A 19891-nucleotide genomic window follows, 5' to 3' on the forward strand; every position below is an offset into this window, starting at 1 on the left:
CCACCTGACCCTTCTGCAATTAAATGGATAAGAAACATAGATCAATGTCTGGTACCAACTTAACGTTATATTTTCAAATAAAAAATAACATTTGCCGACAAATATAACTTGTTCATAATTCAAAAGCCACCACAGTCCTTCTACTTCACAAATCTTCTACTTCTTAAAAATCAGCATCTAGTAATATGAACTCACCATATTAAACAGGAGACTGTTTGCTAGAGTTTCATGTCGTTGACATTAACACTGTAACACAATTTAGCATGAATATGGCCAGTACTTGTAACAGTTTCAAGAAAATGTCTATAAATAATTTCAACAATGAGGATGTCTTATTCCGTCCCAAAACCTGCTATGTGATACACATCCAACTGTCAAATTCAGTCATTTTCATCGCTTGAGTCTTCTGCATCTTGATGTATCTCTTCATCATTGTCATCCATGTTGGAGCAGGGTGACAACTTGCAGGCAGAGGGACATTTAAAACCATTTAATATACATGTGCACTCACTTGGTCGACAAGTACGAAAACATCAGCATGACGTCAGGCCGAGGACCACTTCTGGAGCTGGCAAGCCCGTCATCCATTTGATTGCCAGATTTCCTGTCTCATTTATTTCCAAACCGCTGACTGGTAATTGGCACGGAGGGTATGCTGGAAAAGCGCATCTTTACATGGTGGGAGCTGTCCAGATTCAAGATCCCCGCCTCTACCTCGAAATATCTGGTAACGCAGCTCATTGGCCTTGTTTACCGTTGTGTTGTTGCAATATAGCATGAATGATCTTAAACACTTCAGGAGAAAGATGCCACTCAGTACCAAGATCTCCAAAAGCCTTTCTGAAAGTTTCATCTCTTAGAAGCAGTTTTAGAGCCCTCAGCTTGCCGTGACCAGCCAATGCACTCAGATAGTCACACCCAGTCGATGCATGTTGCCCCAAAAATGCTGTGCAAGCTTCACTTCCTAAAGCTTCAGCAAGTTTTGTTATGTCCACAAGCCTCAAACGAGCTTTTGTACCTCGTCTGATAATGATTCTTCTGTTGATCTTTGTGCTGAGAGCAAGACAGATAACTAGCACATCTGTGTCGTCTGTGACAAGGACCAGGTCTTGATATTCTTCTGAGGTATGCTTAGCATGCAACAGTAAACGAGTATCAGCTTCTTCGTGGCATAACTCCAGGCATGTTACATTTTGCCATCCCTCACTCGTTAACTGAATGCACATACTTCCGTGTGTAACAAACATACTTTTGTAACCGAGCTGTTCACGTCACCTTAGCACTTTCCAACTCTGTGCCAGAAATCTAGTGAGGTTGTTCTTACTCTCGGTACATGCAAGAAGTCGTCTCCAGTTTTTCAGTTTGTGTCCTTTTCTTATCTGCGTGAAGATAATGCCTTCAGTTGAACCCCGATTCAGACGCTCAGCTGACTTTATTGACTGTTCCCTGTACACATCAAACACCACATCAATTCTGTTACATCCCTGACCAGCATGCAACATCTGGGCAAACACTCGATCAGACAGCTCATCAAATGTGTGATTTTCGCCGTGGATTTTCTGAATGATGGCCATAGCACCAAGAAGAGCAGCAATTTGGGTGGGTGGGGGGGGGGGGGGGGGGGGGGGGGTACCATCTGCAAACGACACTTTAGTCTCCAAGTGTTTTGCCAGAGCAGATTTATTTGTCTTTTTCATTGTGCCATCACCATTTGCAAGAGGCCAGGGTAGTGGACCAAGAGGGTTGTTAGCACATCAAGAATGTCTAACCTTCTGTTCTGGGCAATGAGAACAATATTTGCAAACACTCTTCTGTCAGCTTTTAGGATGATTTCTGTGTTTGTACACTTGCTTGTCTTCTTGTTAATGTCCATAAATGATTTCAAATTCATCTTCTTCACGGTGTTGTAGAAACCTTCACCCTTCTGAAGCCGTTCTGCTTGGAACGCCTGATAAGCTTCCTCTCCGTTTTGTCTTGATGTCAAAAGATCGGCAGAAACTTCAAGGGGGGGGGCACTGCTCCAGTGGATATGCAAACAAGATCTGAGTCTTCAGAAAGCGGGTTTGTCCAGTTCTCCAATGTATCAACTAATGATCTGGTGTCATGTTCATCTCTACGTATGCGTGGTCTGTCCAGGTCTGAATGGCTAAGGGAACGTGACTGCACTGAAATTTGTTCACATAGTTGTCTCAATGCAGCTGCTCTGTGTTCAGCAGTGAGATAGTAGCGTGACACGGTCCCTGGCTTGAGACTGGACCCTCGTGTTCCACCAGCAGTTTGGGTGTATTTGTTTACCGTTTCTTCTGTGGTCTCATCAACTGTAATCCTGCCAAAGGTATTCATTTTCCTCCGTTGAACAGAGAAACCCTTGTTGTGAAAGTGCTCATACATCCATGGACTTGTCTCCTTTATCCGAGTCATCTGAGCAAAGTACACAGGAAGAAACCGTGCATAGTTGGTTTTGTTCATTGCCATGCACCAAGGTATGACATTTCTGATGCAAGCAAGATGAAGATACCAGTCTCCTTCTCTATCAGCACGGGTGTGGGTGTGTGTGCCATATGTAAAGCCATAACACTGAAGTAAACAATTCTTAATGTCTTTGCATAATGAAAAAAAAAAGAAAATAGATTTTACAATATAATTTGATAACAGAGAAATATTTATAACACAAAACCATACAAATTGTATATCAAAATGTGTGGAATTTAGTGCCTGACACATTTCATTACACAAAAGTTCTCTAGGAATTGTAAATTCTGTTTTTAATGCTTATTTCTGAAATTTGGAGCAAATTGGAAAAAAATGGCGGCCATATTGAAAATGGCGGCTAAAATGACATTTAGCTGGACATGTGGGATGTCCATCATGTGATTTCATGTAGTTTGGACATCAGAATATCTGAAAACCACAATGGAACTTTGTCCCTCCATTTGGTAGTCAAACATAAAAATCAGGGGTCTGGCTCATGGACTACCCATGCTGTGTTATGGCTGGAATATTGCTAAAAGAGGCATACAACCATACTCACTCACTGCCTCAAGTGAATGGTTAGTCTTCAATTGTTTTATAGGCATTACTTACAGAGCTCCAGATAAGCTGCGTATCTGCGTAAAATACGCATCAGAAATGCAGAAATACGCAGTAAAATATAATCCAAGCGTATCAAATACGCAACGAACATTACAGATACGCTACAAAAATAAAACTCGTGCATATCATCAAAATATTGTGAAGTAACTCTGCGTATTCGATTAGCAAATCAGCTACTTTTTTTTAAATTATAAACGGGCATTCCGTCAACCTTGCCCAACTCCATGATGACAGTTACATCATGATCATTTGCCATCACACTTTCTTGTGGAAGTATTGTGGTATTTTTGAGTCCTATAAAGCTCTCGAACCTACACGACACCAGTTTGCAGGGACTAGATGAATAGTGTTTTTAAATATTCAACTTAAATACCCACATGTGTAAAAACTAGAGGGTAACTGAAATTTGAATACGCAGATAGAATTACTGATACCCAATGATTTTAAAATACATGGGTAAAATACCCACAACACCAAAAGCTTATCTGGAGCTCTGTTACTTAGAAGTTAACGGATGACAAAGTAGACACAATTTATGGAAAACATCTTCTTTATTTACTGTCAAGGCGATGTTGTAATGCAACTTGATAACGGTATAAAGATCTCTACTGAAATGTCGCCTTTACAGTTAATAAAGAAGTTGTTATCCATAAATTATGTCTACATTGTCAGTGGTTAGCCTTGTTGATGAGACACGGGCTGGTCATGGCAAACAAGCAGGTTAACTTGCTACTTGTAGTACTGTGTGAATGTTATTTCTGTGCAGGTGCTGATGACAGCAACGTTTCCCTTCAAACTTGGGCCCAAAGTGTTCCAGCTGCTTCTTGACATCTTCCTGTACCACGACTTCTCCGTCCTCAACTTTATCAAGGGGCTCCAGGTACGTAGTGACAACTTTCTGTATATATCATGTGGGATTTGACATGGTTGTCATTTGAACTCATAGCCCAAAGCTTGTAGAGAAAGACAGCAAAATGACATAGCATTGTGGCATCATGACATGTGAAAGCATGACACGTGACATGATGTGAAGCATGACACATGACATGACATGACATGACATTTGTTTAATGTTCCCAGTTCTGCATGTTGGAGCATTTCTACACCCAGCCCTTGAGTCACTTGTGCTGCCACCTGGTGGATGTAGACAGCGCTGTGTCCAGTCTCAGCCACAAGGAACTGGACAGACTCCGACAGGTACCCTCCTTCACCAGGTGTGTATGGAACATTCAAGATCTATCCCCCTTCCTTTAGCAGGGCACTGGTGGCCTCTCATCCATGGTACTGTACATCACTGTGTAGAGTTGTGTCCCTTAGATGTGCAAGAATCCTATGATCCTGGGTTTGAATCCCATATTCACCCTACTTGTGTTTTATTGTGTATCTGCACCATCTGTGCTTGTGGGTTTCAACAAAGTGTTAGACATATGGAATCTGCTTCCTTTGTGCTTTCCTCCCACATCTTGACATGCTGTGATGTAACTGACATACTGGTCAAAGTGACAATAAACTAAACTTGCTTGTTCAGTCAGTACCTGTGTAGACCCCATGTGAAGATGTAGGTTAGAATTGTTCTTTAGCAACCCATGCTTGTTGTAAGAGCTGACTAAACAGATCGGGTGGTCAGGCTTGCTGAGTTGGTTGATGGATGTCGCCGTATCCCAATTGTGTAGATGGATGCTTATGATGTCAATCACTGGATTTGTATGGTCCAGACTCGATTATTTCCAGACTGCCATCATATAGCAGGAATATTGAAGAGTGTGTTGAACAAACAAAAAACAAACAAAAAAACAAAGTATTTGTTGGAATTCCCATATTCCCATACATAGGCAGTGGTAGGGTAGCCTAATGGTTAAAGCAATCACTCCGCCGGCAGATGACCTGGGTTTCATCCCCGGCACACAATGAGGGAAGGAAGCCATTTTGTGTTGTCCCCTGCCAAAATATTGCTGGAATGTTGCTAAATCAAAACCAAACTCACTTTCTCATTATAACATAAACTCACAGTAGTTCTAGTGCAGTGGGGGGCCCAGATGGCCCAGTCGTCTAAGGCGCTGCGATTCGCTGTGCAGAGTTGCGTCCCTTAGGCACGCCAGAAACCTATGATTGTGGGTTCGAATCCCGGTTCGCCCCAATTATGTTTCTAGGTTTGTTGGCACCATACCCATGCTCGTGGGTTTCACCGAAGTGGTAAACGTCTGAGACCTGCATCACTTCAGGCTTTCCTCCCACATTAAGCTGACACGCCGTGATATAACTGGAATACTGTTAAAATCGGCGTTAAACCCAACTCTCTCACTCACACTAGTGCAGTGATTTATCTGTGTGTGTCACTACAGGTACATGGAGGAGAGCTGTTCCTTGGAAGACCAGTCCAGACTCAATAGTAGTTCTAGTGCAGTGATTTATCTGTGTGTGTCACTACAGGTACATGGAGGAGAGCTGTTCCTCGGAAGACCAGTCCAGACTCAATAGTAGTTCTAGTGCAGTGATTTATCTGTGTGTGTCACTACAGGTACATGGAGGAGAGCTGTTCCTCGGAAGACCAGTCCAGACTCAATAGTAGTTCTAGTGCAGTGATTTATCTGTGTGTGTCACTACAGGTACATGGAGGAGAGCTGTTCCTTGGAAGACCAGTCCAGACTCAATAGTAGTTCTAGTGCAGTGATTTATCTGTGTGTGTCACTACAGGTACATGGAGGAGAGCTGTTCCTCGGAAGACCAGTCCAGACTCCAGGATGATGACAAGTTCTTGAAGGTAACAATGTGTGATCCGCCATGAGGCTCTCGTCAGCTAAATATTGAATGGTCAGCTATGACTCTGATGCCCCATGGATGGATTTGAGATATTTCTATATGACCTGTTTCTTGATACATTTTAACATTTTGAAATATTATGGTGTTGTGTCCGTCCTGTCCTGAATCGAGAAACACTGAAGTGAATCGAGAAACACTGAAGTGAATCGAGAAACACTGAAGTGAATCGAGAAACTCTGAAGTGAATCGAGAAACACTAAAGTGAATTGAGAAACACTGAAGAGAATTGAGAAACACTGAAGTGAATCAAGAAACACTTAAGTGAATCAAGAAACACTGAAGTGAATCGAGAGACACTGAAGTGAATTGAGAGACACTGAAGTGAATTGAGAAACACTGAAGAGAATCGAGAAACACTGAACCTTTTAGTGTTTGTTGATATGGGGTGTCAGCATTGCAACAGTTCATCCGTTGTGTTGTCGGAGTTCTACTTGTTGACATGTGGTGTTGTGTTGTCAGGAACGAGTGCAGGATCTACTTGTTGGTCTCCATGACTACCACATTGCCTTCTTCCCCATCCTACAGTGCCTGAATGTGTGGGGGTCCGTTCTTCCCAGATACCCTCTTGGCAAGCAGGTATGTTCTGTCACCGCTTCTTGAGTTATGTTACATCCTGTAGTCCTGATACAGACTTGCATCTGTGTAAACTGACATGATAATGGGTATAGAATTCCAGACTAACCCTGATGTTTCCAAGACATGCATCACTTCAGGCCTTCCTTCCTGTTGCAGCTGCGGGAGCTGTACGCCACCAGCCTCGAGTCTGATGTGTGTGACAGTGAGGCTTACAAGGAGGCCATGACACTCTTCAGGTATCTTTGCTCACTTCCACTCACTCACACACTCACTCACCTACCCACCCACCCACCCACTCACTCACTCACTCACTCACTCACCTACCCCCCCACCCACTCACTCACTCACTCACTCACTCACTCTCTCACTCACTCACTAACTCAAAATATTTGTGACTATATATGCTGATGTTTGTTGTTATCTTGACTTGTCATGCTTACCAGGATGTTGTCGAAGGATGAGTTGTCAAGCCTGGTCATGTTGTGTGTGGAGCGGACCATGTCGCTGGATCTTCCTCCGGAGCTGGATCAGCTGCCGGACCAACTCAGTGAACTCCTGGTTCTTCTGGAGAAGGAAGAAGGTGGGTGTCTGTAGGTTGGTATGGGATGTCTGTGGGGTGGTATGGGGTGTCTATGGGGTGTCTGTGGGTTGGTATGGGGTGTCTGTGGGTGGTATGGGGTGTCTGTGGGGTGGTATGAGGTGTCTGTGGGGTGTCTGTGTGGTGTCTGTGTGTTGGATGGATGTGTAGAGTGGCATGGTGTGTGTTGGGTGTCATGGGTTGATGTGTAGAGTGGTATGGAGTGTGTATGTTGGGTTGATGTGTAGGGTGGTATGGAGTGTATAGGTGTGGGGTGGTGTGAGGTATCTGTTGTGAGGTATCTGTTGGGTGGTGTGGTGTGTGGGGGTTGGGGGGTGGCATTGGGCGTGTGTAGGGGGTTGCATGGGATGTCTTTGGAGGGTGGCATAGGGTGTCTTTGTTTGGAGGGTGGCATGGGGTTTCTGTGTAGGGGGGATGGCATGGGATGTGTGTGTAGGGGGTTACATGGGGTGTCTTTGTTTGGAGCGTGGCATGGGGTGTCTGTGTAGGGGGGATGGCATGGGATGTGTGTGTAGGGGGTTGCATGGGTGTCTTTGTCTGGAGGGTGGCATGGGGTGTCTGTGTGTGGGGGATGGCATGGGGTGTCTGTGTGTAGGGGGTTGCATGGGGTGTCTGTGTGTAGAGGTTGCATGGGATGTGTGTGTAGGGGGTTGCATGGGGTGTCTTTGTCTGGAGGGTGGCATGGGGTTTCTGTGTAGGGGGGGTGGCATGGGATGTGTGTGTAGGTTACATGGGGTGTCTTTGTCTGGAGGGTGGCATGGGGTGTCTTTGTCTGGAGGGTGGCATGGTATGTATGTGTGTAGGGGATGGCATGGTATGTCTTTGTCTGGAGGGTGGCATGGTATGTCTTTGTCTGGAGGGTGGCTGGAGGGTGGCATGGGGTGTCTTTGTCTGGAGGGTGGCATGGGGTGTCTGGAGGGTGGCATGGGGTGTCTTTGTCTGGAGGGTGGCATGGGGTGTCTTTGGAGGGTGGCATGGGGTGTCTGTGTGTGGGGGGATGGCATGGGGTGTTTGTGAGTGGTTGCACAGGGTGTCTTTGTCTGGAGGGTGGCATTGGGTGTGTGTAGGGGGTTGCATGGGGTGTGTGTGAAGGGGGTTGCATGGGATGTCTGTGTAGGGGGCTGACTGAGGGGTGTGTGTGTAGGGGGTTGCATGGGGTGTCTGTGTGTAGGGGGTTGCATGGGATGTCTGTGTAGGGGGCTGAGGGGTGTGTGTGTAGGGGGTTGCATGGGGTGTCTTTGTTTGGAGGGTGGCATTGGGTGTGTGTGTAGGGGGTTGCATGGGGTGTCTGTGTAGGGGGTTCAAGGGGGGTGTGTGTAGGGGGTTGCATGGGGTGTCTGTGTGTAGGGGGTTCGAGGGGTGTGTGTGTAGGGGGTTGCATGGGGTGTCTTTGTTTGGAGGGTGGCATTAGGTGTCTGTGTAGGGGGTTGCATGGGGTCTGTGTGTAGGGGGTTGCATGGGGTGTCTTTGTCTGGAGGGTGGCATGGGGTGTCTGTGTAGGGGGTTCGAGGTGTGTGTGTGTGTAGGGGGTTGCATGGGGTGTCTTTGTTTGGAGGGTGGCATGGGGTTTCTGTGTAGGGGGTTCGAGGGGTGTGTGTGTAGGGGGTTGCATGGGGTGTCTTTGTCTGGAGGGTGGCATTGGGTGTGTGTGTAGGGGGTTGCATGGTGTGTGTGTGTAGGGGGTTGCACGGGGTGTCTTTGTCTGGAGGGTGGCATTGGGTTTCTGTGTAGGGGGTTGCATGGGGTGTGTGTTTGTGAGGGGTTGCACGGGATGTCTTTGTCTGGAGGGTGGCATTGGGTGTGTGTGTAGGGGGTTGCATGGGATGTCTTTGTCTGGAGGGTGGCATTGTGTGTGGGGGGGGGGGTGGGTGGCATGGGGTGTATGTCTGTGAGGGGTTGCATGGGGTGTCTTCGTCTGGAGGGTGGCATTGGTTGTGTGTAGGGGGTTGCATGGGGTGTCTGTGTGTGGGGGATGGCATGGGATGTCTTTGTCTGGAGGGTGGCATGGGATGTGTGTGTAGGGGGTTGCATGGGGTGTCTTTGTCTGGAGGGTGGCATGGGATGTGTGTGTAGGGGGTTGCATGGGGTGTCTTTGTCTGGAGGGTGGCATTGGATGTGTGTGTAGGGGGTTGCATGGGGTGTGTGTGTAGGGGGTTGCATGGGGTGTCTGTGTGTAGGGGGTTGCATGAGGTGTCTGTGTGTAGGGGGTTGCATGGGGTGTCTTTGTCTGGAGGGTGGCATGGGGTGTCTGTGTGTGGGGGATGGCATGGAGTGTGTGTGTAGGGGGTTGCATGGGGTGTCTTTGTCTGAAAGGTTGCACGGGGTGTCTGTGTGTAGGGGGTTGCATGGGGTGTCTGTGTGTAGGGGGTTGCATGGGGTGTCTGTGTGTAGAGGTTGCATGGGGTGTGTGTGTAGGGGGTTGCATGGGGTGTTTTTGTCTGGAGGGTGGCATGGGGTGTCTGTGTGTAGAGGTTGCATGGGGTGTGTGTGAAGGGGGTTGCATGGGGTGTCTTTGTCTGGAGGGTGGCATGGGGTGTCTGTGTGTAGGGGGTTGCATGGGGTGTCTTTGTCTGGAGGGTGGCATGGGGTGTCTGTGTGTAGGGGGTTGCATGGGGTGTCTGTGTGTAGGGGGTTGCATGGGGTGTCTTTGTCTGGAGGGTGGCATGGGATGTCTGTGTGTGGGGGATGGCATGGGGTGTGTGTGTAGGGGGTTGCATGGGGTGTCTTTGTCTGGAGGGTTGCACGGGGTGTCTTTGTTTGGAGGGTCGCATGGTATGTCTTTGTCTGGAGCGTGGCATGGTATGTGTTGGCTTGTGAGGTTTACTGGTTTTGGACATGGTGAAGTCTTTGTGTAATAAGATGCAAGTTATCAAAACTATGCAGTTGATCATGTTTTTTATTACAATTTTAGACCCAGCTTATCCCAGATGTTCCTTATTGCAAATTATAGCATCTGTAGGAGGATGTCCAGCAGTGTGTTGTGGGCACTGCTGACAGTATTGTTCTTGTGTATCAGAGGAAGCTCCAGAGGCAGAGCCGGCTGAGAAGAATGAAGTCCAATTCACAAAGACAGATCTGCACACTCTCCGCAAGGTAGGAAGTACCTAAGGCATGGTGATACTGTATTTTGGGGCCATTACCCAGGACAGATATAAGCTTGTTCCATGTGTGAGTGAGTGATTTGAATTAACACCTATTTTAACCATACTCTGGTTATATCACAGTGACGGAGGAAAGCCTGAAGTGATGCAGGTCTTAGATGTTTACTACTTTGGTGAAATCCAAGAGCTTGGGTATGGTGCTGAAACATAATCACAGCGAACCAGAATTCATACCAATGAGCATAGGCTTCTGGCACGCCCAAGGGACACAACTCTGCCCAGTGCTTTAGATGACTGGGCACTGTGTCCCCAGTTTAATATGTGTCTTATACAAAGTGGGACAACCTTTTTACCTTTCATATAAGGACTTTGTATGAGTCTTCAACCCATGCTTATAAATGAGATTAATTTGTTCTATATAAAGTGTCGGCATTGTGTCAAGACTGTTTTCAGTGTCTATGACACAAGTCCCATGTATCTGGTGCTTCATTCACCGGGGCATCATCTTTTTAGTCACCAATTTGCCTGGTCCATCAGACCACCTTCAGGTCTAGTGGTAGAGCATCTGCTCGGAGAGCGGAGGGTTGGGGGCTCGATCTCTGGCTCGTCATACCAATAGACGTTAAAAGATGGTACTTGTTACCCTGCCTGGAACCCAGAATTAAGGGGCTAAAACAAGGACTTGTCAGCTCAGAGTCAGCATACTGTGTCTGAGTGGGGTATGTTAAACTCTGGCATGGTATCTCAGTGGGCTAGCACTCTAAAATTGGCATTAGTCTTGACTAGAACAAGCAGCCACACAGATGTTCATGTGTATGAGCGTCGATGTATAAGTGCAATAATCTTGAAGCGACGCTAAAACCCATTTCACCTCACCTGGTGATTACAATATGACGATTACTGGTATTACTACATCTGACATTGCTGGACTGTTGCTGATTCCAGACTTTAAAGGAAATGGGGAAGAAAAGAAGATTTTCACCATTTGAACAACAGAGAGAAGCAGTTGTTGACTTCTTTGATGCACTGTTTAGGTAAGAATAATTGTTGGTCCTCAGTCTTGTGACAACAGGGTTTGATATCAAACTGACATCAGGGATCATGACATGAGAAGTCACAGAGGATGTTTTCTGTGTATTTTTTAAATTATTGAAGGCTTAAATGTTATGTGTTGGTGCGAGGCAATTTTATGGATCGGGTGGTCCAACTCGGTGACTGTGATTGCGTGTCCGCCTCCGTGGTCTTGAGCTAGAGCGTCCGCCCGGAGAGGGGAAGGTCCGGGGTTTGATCCCTGGCCGCGTCATACCAAAAGACGTTAAGAGATGGTACTTGTTGTTACCCTGTCTGGCGCTCGGCATTAAGGAGCTAAAACAAGGACTGGTCGGCTCGGAGTCAGTATACTGTGTCTGAGTGGGATATTCATGTTAAACTGTATCTTAGTGCGCTAGCACTATAAATCGGCAAGCAGCCACACAAACACACACGTACATGCACGTCGCTATATACGGTAAGTGCAATAATCTTGGACGCGACGTTTAACCCCATTTCACCTCGCCTCACCTAAATTGTGTGGATCTATAATCACAATATCAATCACTGGATTGTCTGGATCAGTTTTGATTATTTACAGGCTGCCTTCATATTGCTGATATTACTGAGTAGTGTTGAAACAACAAACAAACAAACATATGCTAATGTTCCTCCTGCAGGAAGTACTTAAAATGCCCAAGCAGTCAGCCTCTACATGAACTGGTCTACCACAGCTCGGTGTCCGGTGTCCGGCGACACATCAACGCATCACCACGCCTTGCTATACAGAAGGCACTCAGTAACCCAGCCAAGTACCTCCAGGTGAGTACGAGCTGTAAGGTCCATGACTCCGTAACCAGGCCAAGTACCTCCAGGTGAGTACGAGCTGTGAGGTCCCTGACTCCGTAACCAGGCCAAGTACCTCCAGGTGAGTACGAGCTGTAAGGTCCATGACTCCGTAACCCGGCCATGTACCTCCAGGTGAGTACGAGCTGTAAGGTCCATGACTCCATAACCAGGCCAAGTACCTCCAGGTGTCTATGAGCTGTAAGGTCCACAGCTCAGTAACCCAGCCAAGTACCTCCTGGTGACTATGAGCTGTAAGGTCCATGACTCAGTAACCCGGCAAAGTACCTCCTGGTGACTATGAGCTGTAAGGTCCATGACTCTGTAACCCGGCAAAGTACCTCCTGGTGACTATGAGCTGTAAGGTCCATGACTCTGTAACCCAGCCAAGTACCTCCAGGTGACTATGAGCTGTAAGGTCCTCAGCTCAGTATCCAAGCCAAGTACCTCCAGGTGAGTACGAGCTGGGAATATGTTTGCTTTTTACTCTTGTGATGTCTGTGCTAGATTCTCCTGGGTAAGAAGCACTGACAAGGTTGATGTTTTCTGACATGCCCTATCTGCTTGCAGTGTGAGTGCTGTGAAGGAGAGCATGGGGCAATCACGCCCTCGATGCCGGATCTCTGTGTTGTGTATAAACTGCACCTGGAGTGTCCTCAACTCATCAATCTGTATGACTGGCTTCAGGTGAGTGATTCAGTCATGGCCATAGCAGCATTAAGGGACGGACCACTTGATATTCTGTTGCCGAGAATACAGGAAAAATAGAATTTGTCCTCAGGTGTTACAACAAAAAGTTTAAAAAAATGTGCTCTGGTTCCCCTAAATTTGATTTATTCTTCTTTCAGAAGAACAAGTAACATACATGTCAGCACTGACTGTACAAAATATTCTGTATTGAAGAAAATTACCCCCACCCCTACCCTACCCCACCCTGTAAATTAAATAGTCAGTCCCTAATAACTATTGTCAGTCTGTTGTTTATAAGATATCGCATCTTCTTTGACTTAAGAAAAGAAGAGGTCGTCTTCATCCATTTGCAAAATTGCAATGATCTGACAGTGTGAGCAACATGGAACAGTAGGAGTCAGTTAGCCAGTCTGTCTGAATTTAAATTTATTAAGAGAATTACTATAAATATTTCCCTGTCTATGTTCATAATGGTAATATATATGTTGTCCTCCAGGCTTTCATCACAGTGGTAACAGAAGATGGGAAGAAGAGGACAAAGGATGAGGACAGTCTATTGCAGTATCCTTTGCTGAGTTGCAGAAACATAATATCACAGTTATATGTAATGCTGTTAAAGGGGCGGTCGGGTAGACTAGTGGTTAAAGCGTTCACTCGTCATGCTGAAGACTCGGGATCGAATCCTGACATGGTACAATGTGTGAAGCCTATTTCTGGTGTCCCCTGCCGTGATATTGCTGGAATATTGCTAGAAGTGGTGTAAAACCATACTCACTCACTAATGCTGTTAAAGTTGTTAAGAATGATGTTATGGATTGGCTGGGATTTCTAGTTTTTGAAACTTATTTTACTAATTTGTCAGATCTCTTTGGTTTCAGCATCATTGTTGCCAGTCAGCATGGTGAACTTCAGAAACTTTGTTGGTCATCTTCTTCTCTGAAACTACTTTGCCAGTTTGGTATTTTCTAGATGATGTAGTATGACTGTTATGCAGGCATTGTGAAATGTGTTTTGATTCTTTAACCTGTGTCAGGGCTCGATTTATTCGTTCAGTCTCAGAGCTGCAATTCCTGGGCTTCATCAAACCAACCAAGAGAAAGACAGATCATGTGGCAAGACTCACCTGGGGAGGCTGCTGATACAGTGTAACAGTTGCTAAAGTGTGTAACAGTTGCTACAATGTGTAACAGTGGATACAGTGTGTAACAGTCGATACAGTTTGTAACATTGAATACTGTTGGTAACATTGGCAGTCATGGGCAACAGTGTGTAACAGTCGCTACAATGTGTAACAGTCACTACAGTGTGTAAAACAGTCACTACAGTGTGTAACAGTCACTACAGTGTGTAACAGGTGACACTGGGTAACAATCGATACAGTGGGTAGCTGGATACAGTTAACTGTAACATTGGATACAGTGTATAAGTCTATACCACTGATACAATGGGTAAGAGTACATACAACATGTAATAGTTGGTACAATATCGAATAGTTGATACTGTGTTGAACCATCAATACAATGTGAAACCACTGATACTGTTAACAGTCAATACATTGTGGAACATTCATTATAATGTGAACAGTTGATACAATGCAATTGTAACTAAACGGAGCAGTTGAAACACGCAATACAAGCAGTTGATACAAGCAATACAAGCAGTTGATACAAGCAATGCAAAGCAGTTGATACAAGCAATACAAACAGTTGATACAAGCAGTTGGTACAAGCAATAAGAAGCAGTTGATACAAGCAATACAAACAGTTGATACAAGCAATACAAACAGTTGATACAAGCAATACAAACAGTTGATACAAGCAATAAAAGCAGTTGATACAAGCAATACAAGCAGTTGATACAGGCAATACAAGCAGTTGATACAAGTTATACAATCTGTTGGTACAAACAATACAATCAGTTGATACAAGCAATACAAGCAGTTGATACGGGCAATACAAGCAGTTTATATAAGCAATACAAAACAGTTGATACAAGCAATACAAAGTAGTTCATTCAAGCAACACAAAGCAATTGATACAAGCAATACAAACAGTTCATACAAGCAATAAAAGCAGTTGATACAAGTTATACGATAAGTTGGTACAAACAATCCAATCAGTTGATACAAGCAATAAAAGCAACGAAGAAAAAAATAAACGGAGCAGTTGAAACACGCAATACAAGCAGTTGATACAAGCAATACAAGCAGTTGATACAAGCAATGCAAAGCAGTTGATACAAGCAATAAAAGCAGTTGATATAAGCAATACAAAGCCGTTGATACAAGCAATACAAAGCTGTTCATTCAAGCAATAAAAGCAGTTTATACAAGGTATATAAGTCAGTCGGTAAGCAGTTTATATAAGCAATGCAAAACAGTTGATACAAGCAATGCAAGCAGTTGATACAAGCAATACAATCAGCTAATACAAACAATACAAAGCAGTTGATACAAGTTATACGATAAGTTGGTACAAACAATCCAATCAGTTGATACAAGCAATAAAAGCAACGAAGAAAAAAATAAACGGAGCAGTTGAAACACGCAATACAAGCAGTTGATACAAGCAATACAAGCAGTTGATACAAGCAATGCAAAGCAGTTGATACAAGCAATAAAAGCAGTTGATATAAGCAATACAAAGCCGTTGATACAAGCAATACAAAGCTGTTCATTCAAGCAATAAAAGCAGTTTATACAAGGTATATAAGTCAGTCGGTAAGCAGTTTATATAAGCAATGCAAAACAGTTGATACAAGCAATGCAAGCAGTTGATACAAGCAATACAATCAGCTAATACAAACAATACAAAGCAGTTGATACAAGCCATACAATCAGTTAATACAAACAATACAAAGCAGTTTATACAAGGTATATAAGTCACTCGGTAAGCAGTTTATATAAGCAATGCAAGACAGTTGATACAAGCAAAGCACAGCAGTTGACATGTGAGGGTAGAAGTATACAAAACACTGACACATGTTCAACATGGCAGTTGAGTGAGAAGTGCAGATGGTGTTGTGAGGCAGTGTGAGGGAGAGCAACCTGTCTGGTTTGTCTGGTAATATGTACAGCAAAGTGATTGAAGCGTTGGCTGGCCAACAAAAGGGAAATAACTCTGTTGGGTCTGGTACGACAGACACCTGTTGACTTCCTCCTATCAACTGAGCCAGATGTACCTGCAATAAATATTATTTCAGAACAATGTTGTCTTGTTTGTTGAAGTGGTTAACTGCTTTCCCTTTCCTTATGGAACTCTTAATCGACTCCCTGTTGAAATGAGTATGTTTTCTGTCCTATAATGTCATAGAGTAAATCTCTACACCTGACAGATGGATTGGCTAGAAATATCTGCATCAGTCAAATAAACCATCTCACAATCTCTAAATCTGATAGATGGACCATCTCACAATCTCCAAATCTGATAGATGGACCATCTCACAATCTCTACATCTGATGGATGGACCATCTCATAATCTCTACAACTGATAGATGGACCATCTCACAATCTCTACAACTGATAGATGGACCATCTCACAATCTCTACAACTGATAGATGGACCATCTCACAATCTCTACAACTAATAGATGGACCATCTCACAATCTCTACAACTGAGAGATGGACCATCTCACAATCTCTAAATCTGATAGATGGACCATCTCACAATCTCTACAACTGATAGATGGACCATCTCACAATCTCTACAACTGATAGATGGACCATCTCACAATCTCTAAATCTGATAGATGGACCATCTCACAATCTCTACAACTGATAGATGGACCATCTCACAATCTCTACATCTGATTGATAGATCATCTCACAATCTCTACAACTGATAGATGGACCATCTTCAATTATCTCCACACCTGGTAGATGGACCATCTCACAATCTCTACAACTGATAGATGGACCATCTCACAATCTTTACAACTGATAGATGGACCATCTCACAATCTCTACAACTGATAGATGGAAAATCTCACAATCCCTACAACTGATAGATGGACCATCTCACAATCCCTACATCTGATGGATGGACCATCTCACAATCTCTACAACTGATAGATGGACCATCTCACAATCTCTACATCTGATGGATGGACCATCTCACAATCTCTACAACTGATAGATGGACCATCTCACAATCTCTACAACTGATAGATGGACCATCTCACAATCTCTACAACTGATAGATGGACCATCTCACAATCTCTACAACTGATAGATGGACCATCTCACAATCTCTACAACTGATAGATGGACCATCTCACAATCTCTACAACTGATAGATGGACCATCTCACAATCTCTACAACTGATAGATGGACCATCTCACAATCTCTACAACTGATAGATGGACCATCTCACAATCTCTACAACTGATAGATGGACCATCTCACAATCTCTAAATCTGATAGATGGACCATCTCACAATCTCTACAACTGATAGATGGAAAATCTCACAATCCCTACAACTGATAGATGGACCATCTCACAATCTCTACATCTGATTGATAGATCATCTCACAATCTCTACAACTGATAGATGGACCATCTTCAATTATCTCCACACCTGGTAGATGGACCATCTCACAATCTCTACAACTGATAGATGGACCATCTCACAATCCCTACAACTGATAGATGGACCATCTCACAATCTCTACAACTGATAGATGGAAAATCTCACAATCCCTACAACTGATAGATGGACCATCTCACAATCTCTACAACTGATAGATGGACCATCTCACAATCTCCAAATCTGATAGATGGACCATCTCACAATCTCCAAATCTGATAGATGGACCATCTCACAATCTCTACAACTGATAGATGGACCATCTCACAATCTCCACAACTGATAGATGGACCATCTCACAATCTCTACAACTGATAGATGGACCATCTCACAATCTCTACAACTGATAGATGGACCATCTCACAATCTCTAAATCTGATAGATGGACTATCTCACAATCTCTACATCTGATTGATAGATCATCTCACAATCTCTACAACTGATAGATGGACCATCTCACAATCTCTAAATCTGATAGATGGACCATCTCACAATCTCTACAACTGATAGATGGAAAATCTCACAATCCCTACAACTGATAGATGGACCATCTCACAATCTCTACATCTGATTGATAGATCATCTTACAATCTCTACAACTGATAGATGGACCATCTTCAATTATCTCCACACCTGGTAGATGGACCATCTCACAATCTCTACAACTGATAGATGGACCATCTCACAATCTCTACAACTGATAGATGGACCATCTCACAATCTCTACAACTGATAGATGGACCATCTCACAATCTCTACAACTGATAGATGGAAAATCTCACAATCCCTACAACTGATAGATGGACCATCTCACAATCCCTACATCTGATGGATGGACCATCTCACAATCTCTACAACTGATAGATGGACCATCTCACAATCTCTACATCTGATGGATGGACCATCTCACAATCTCTACAACTGATAGATGGACCATCTCACAATCTTTACAACTGATGATAGATGGACCATCTCACAATCTCTACAACTGATAGATGGACCATCTCACAATCTCTAAATCTGATAGATGGACCATCTCACAATCTCTACAACTGATAGATGGACCATCTCACAATCTCTACAACTGATAGATGGACCATCTCACAATCTCTACAACTGATAGATGGTCCATCTCACAATCTCTACAACTGATAGATAGACCATCTTCAATTATCTCCCCACCTGGTAGATGGACCATCTCACAATCTCTACAACTGATAGATGGACCATCTCACAATCTCTACAACTGATAGATGGACCATCTCACAATCTCTACAACTGATAGATGGAAAATCTCACAATCTCTACATCTGATGGATGGACCATCTCACAATCCCTACAACTGATAGATGGACCATCTCACAATATTTACAACTGATGATAGATGGACCATCTCACAATCTCTACAACTGATAGATGGACCATCTCACAATCTCTAAATCTGATAGATGGACAATCTCTACAACTGATAGATGGACCATCTTACAATCTCTACAACTGATAGATGGACCATCTCACAATCTCTACAACTGATAGATGGACCATCTCACAATCTCTACAACTGATAGATGGACCATCTCACAATCTCTACAACTGATAGATGGAAAATCTCACAATCCCTACAACTGATAGATGGACCATCTCACAATCCCTACATCTGATGGATGGACCATCTCACAATCTCTACAACTGATAGATGGACCATCTCACAATCTCCAAATCTGATAGATGGACCATCTCACAATCTCTACATCTGATGGATGGACCATCTTACAATCTCTACAACTGATAGATGGACCATCTCACAATCTCTACAACTGATAGATGGACCATCTCACAATCTCTACACCTGATAAATGGACCATCTCACAATCTCTGCAACTGATAGATGGAAAATATCACAATCGCTACAACTGATAGATGGACCATCTCACAATCTCTACATCTGATTGATAGATCATCTCACAATCTCTACAACTGATAGATGGACCATCTTCAATTATCTCCACACCTGGTAGATGGACCATCTCACAATCTCTACAACTGATAGATGGAAAATCTCACAATCCCTACAACTGATAGATGGACCATCTCACAATCTCTCTACAACTGATACCGCCTCCGTGGTCTTGTGGTAGAGCGTCCGCCCGGAGAGCGGAAGGTCCAGGGTTCGATCCCGGGCCACGTCATACAAAAAGACGTTAAAAGATGGTACGTGTTGTTACCCTGTCTGGCGCTCGGCATTAAGGGGCTAAAACAAGGACTGGTCGGCTCGGCGTCAGTATACTGTGTCTGAGTGGGGGTATTCATGTTAAACTGCGGCATGGTAACTCAGTGAGCTGGCACTATAAATCGGCATCAGTCCGGACTAGTACAAGAAGCCACACACACACATACACGTGCATGCACGTCGCTATGTAAGTGCAATAATCTTGGACGCGACGTTAAACCCAATTTCACCTCACCTCTACAACTAATAGATGGACCACCTCACAATCTCTACAACTGATAGATGGACCATCTCGCAATCTCTAAATCTGATAGATGGACC

The 19891-nt window shown here is 44.2% G+C and overlaps 1 protein-coding gene across 1 annotated transcript in view; it reads left to right on the forward strand.

The window, feature by feature from the left end:
• Positions 1-15956, forward strand: part of LOC124113648 (origin recognition complex subunit 3-like) — a 30081-nt gene extending 14125 nt beyond the window's left edge. The window contains exons 9-20 of the mRNA XM_046474107.2: positions 3860-3973; positions 4174-4307; positions 5788-5854; positions 6373-6489; positions 6646-6725; positions 6933-7069; positions 10104-10180; positions 11134-11222; positions 11898-12039; positions 12634-12750; positions 13250-13314; positions 13787-15956. Of these exons, the coding sequence (XP_046330063.2) occupies positions 3860-3973; positions 4174-4307; positions 5788-5854; positions 6373-6489; positions 6646-6725; positions 6933-7069; positions 10104-10180; positions 11134-11222; positions 11898-12039; positions 12634-12750; positions 13250-13314; positions 13787-13892 (1245 nt within the window). The 3' untranslated portion in view covers positions 13893-15956. The remainder of the gene's footprint in view (positions 1-3859; positions 3974-4173; positions 4308-5787; positions 5855-6372; positions 6490-6645; positions 6726-6932; positions 7070-10103; positions 10181-11133; positions 11223-11897; positions 12040-12633; positions 12751-13249; positions 13315-13786) is intronic.
• Positions 15957-19891: the final 3935 nt, after the last annotated feature.

The sequence above is a fragment of the Haliotis rufescens genome, unplaced genomic scaffold (genome assembly GCF_023055435.1).
Source record: "Haliotis rufescens isolate VD_foot unplaced genomic scaffold, xgHalRufe1.0.p SCAF_5, whole genome shotgun sequence".
Lineage (NCBI taxonomy): Eukaryota > Metazoa > Mollusca > Gastropoda > Lepetellida > Haliotidae > Haliotis > Haliotis rufescens.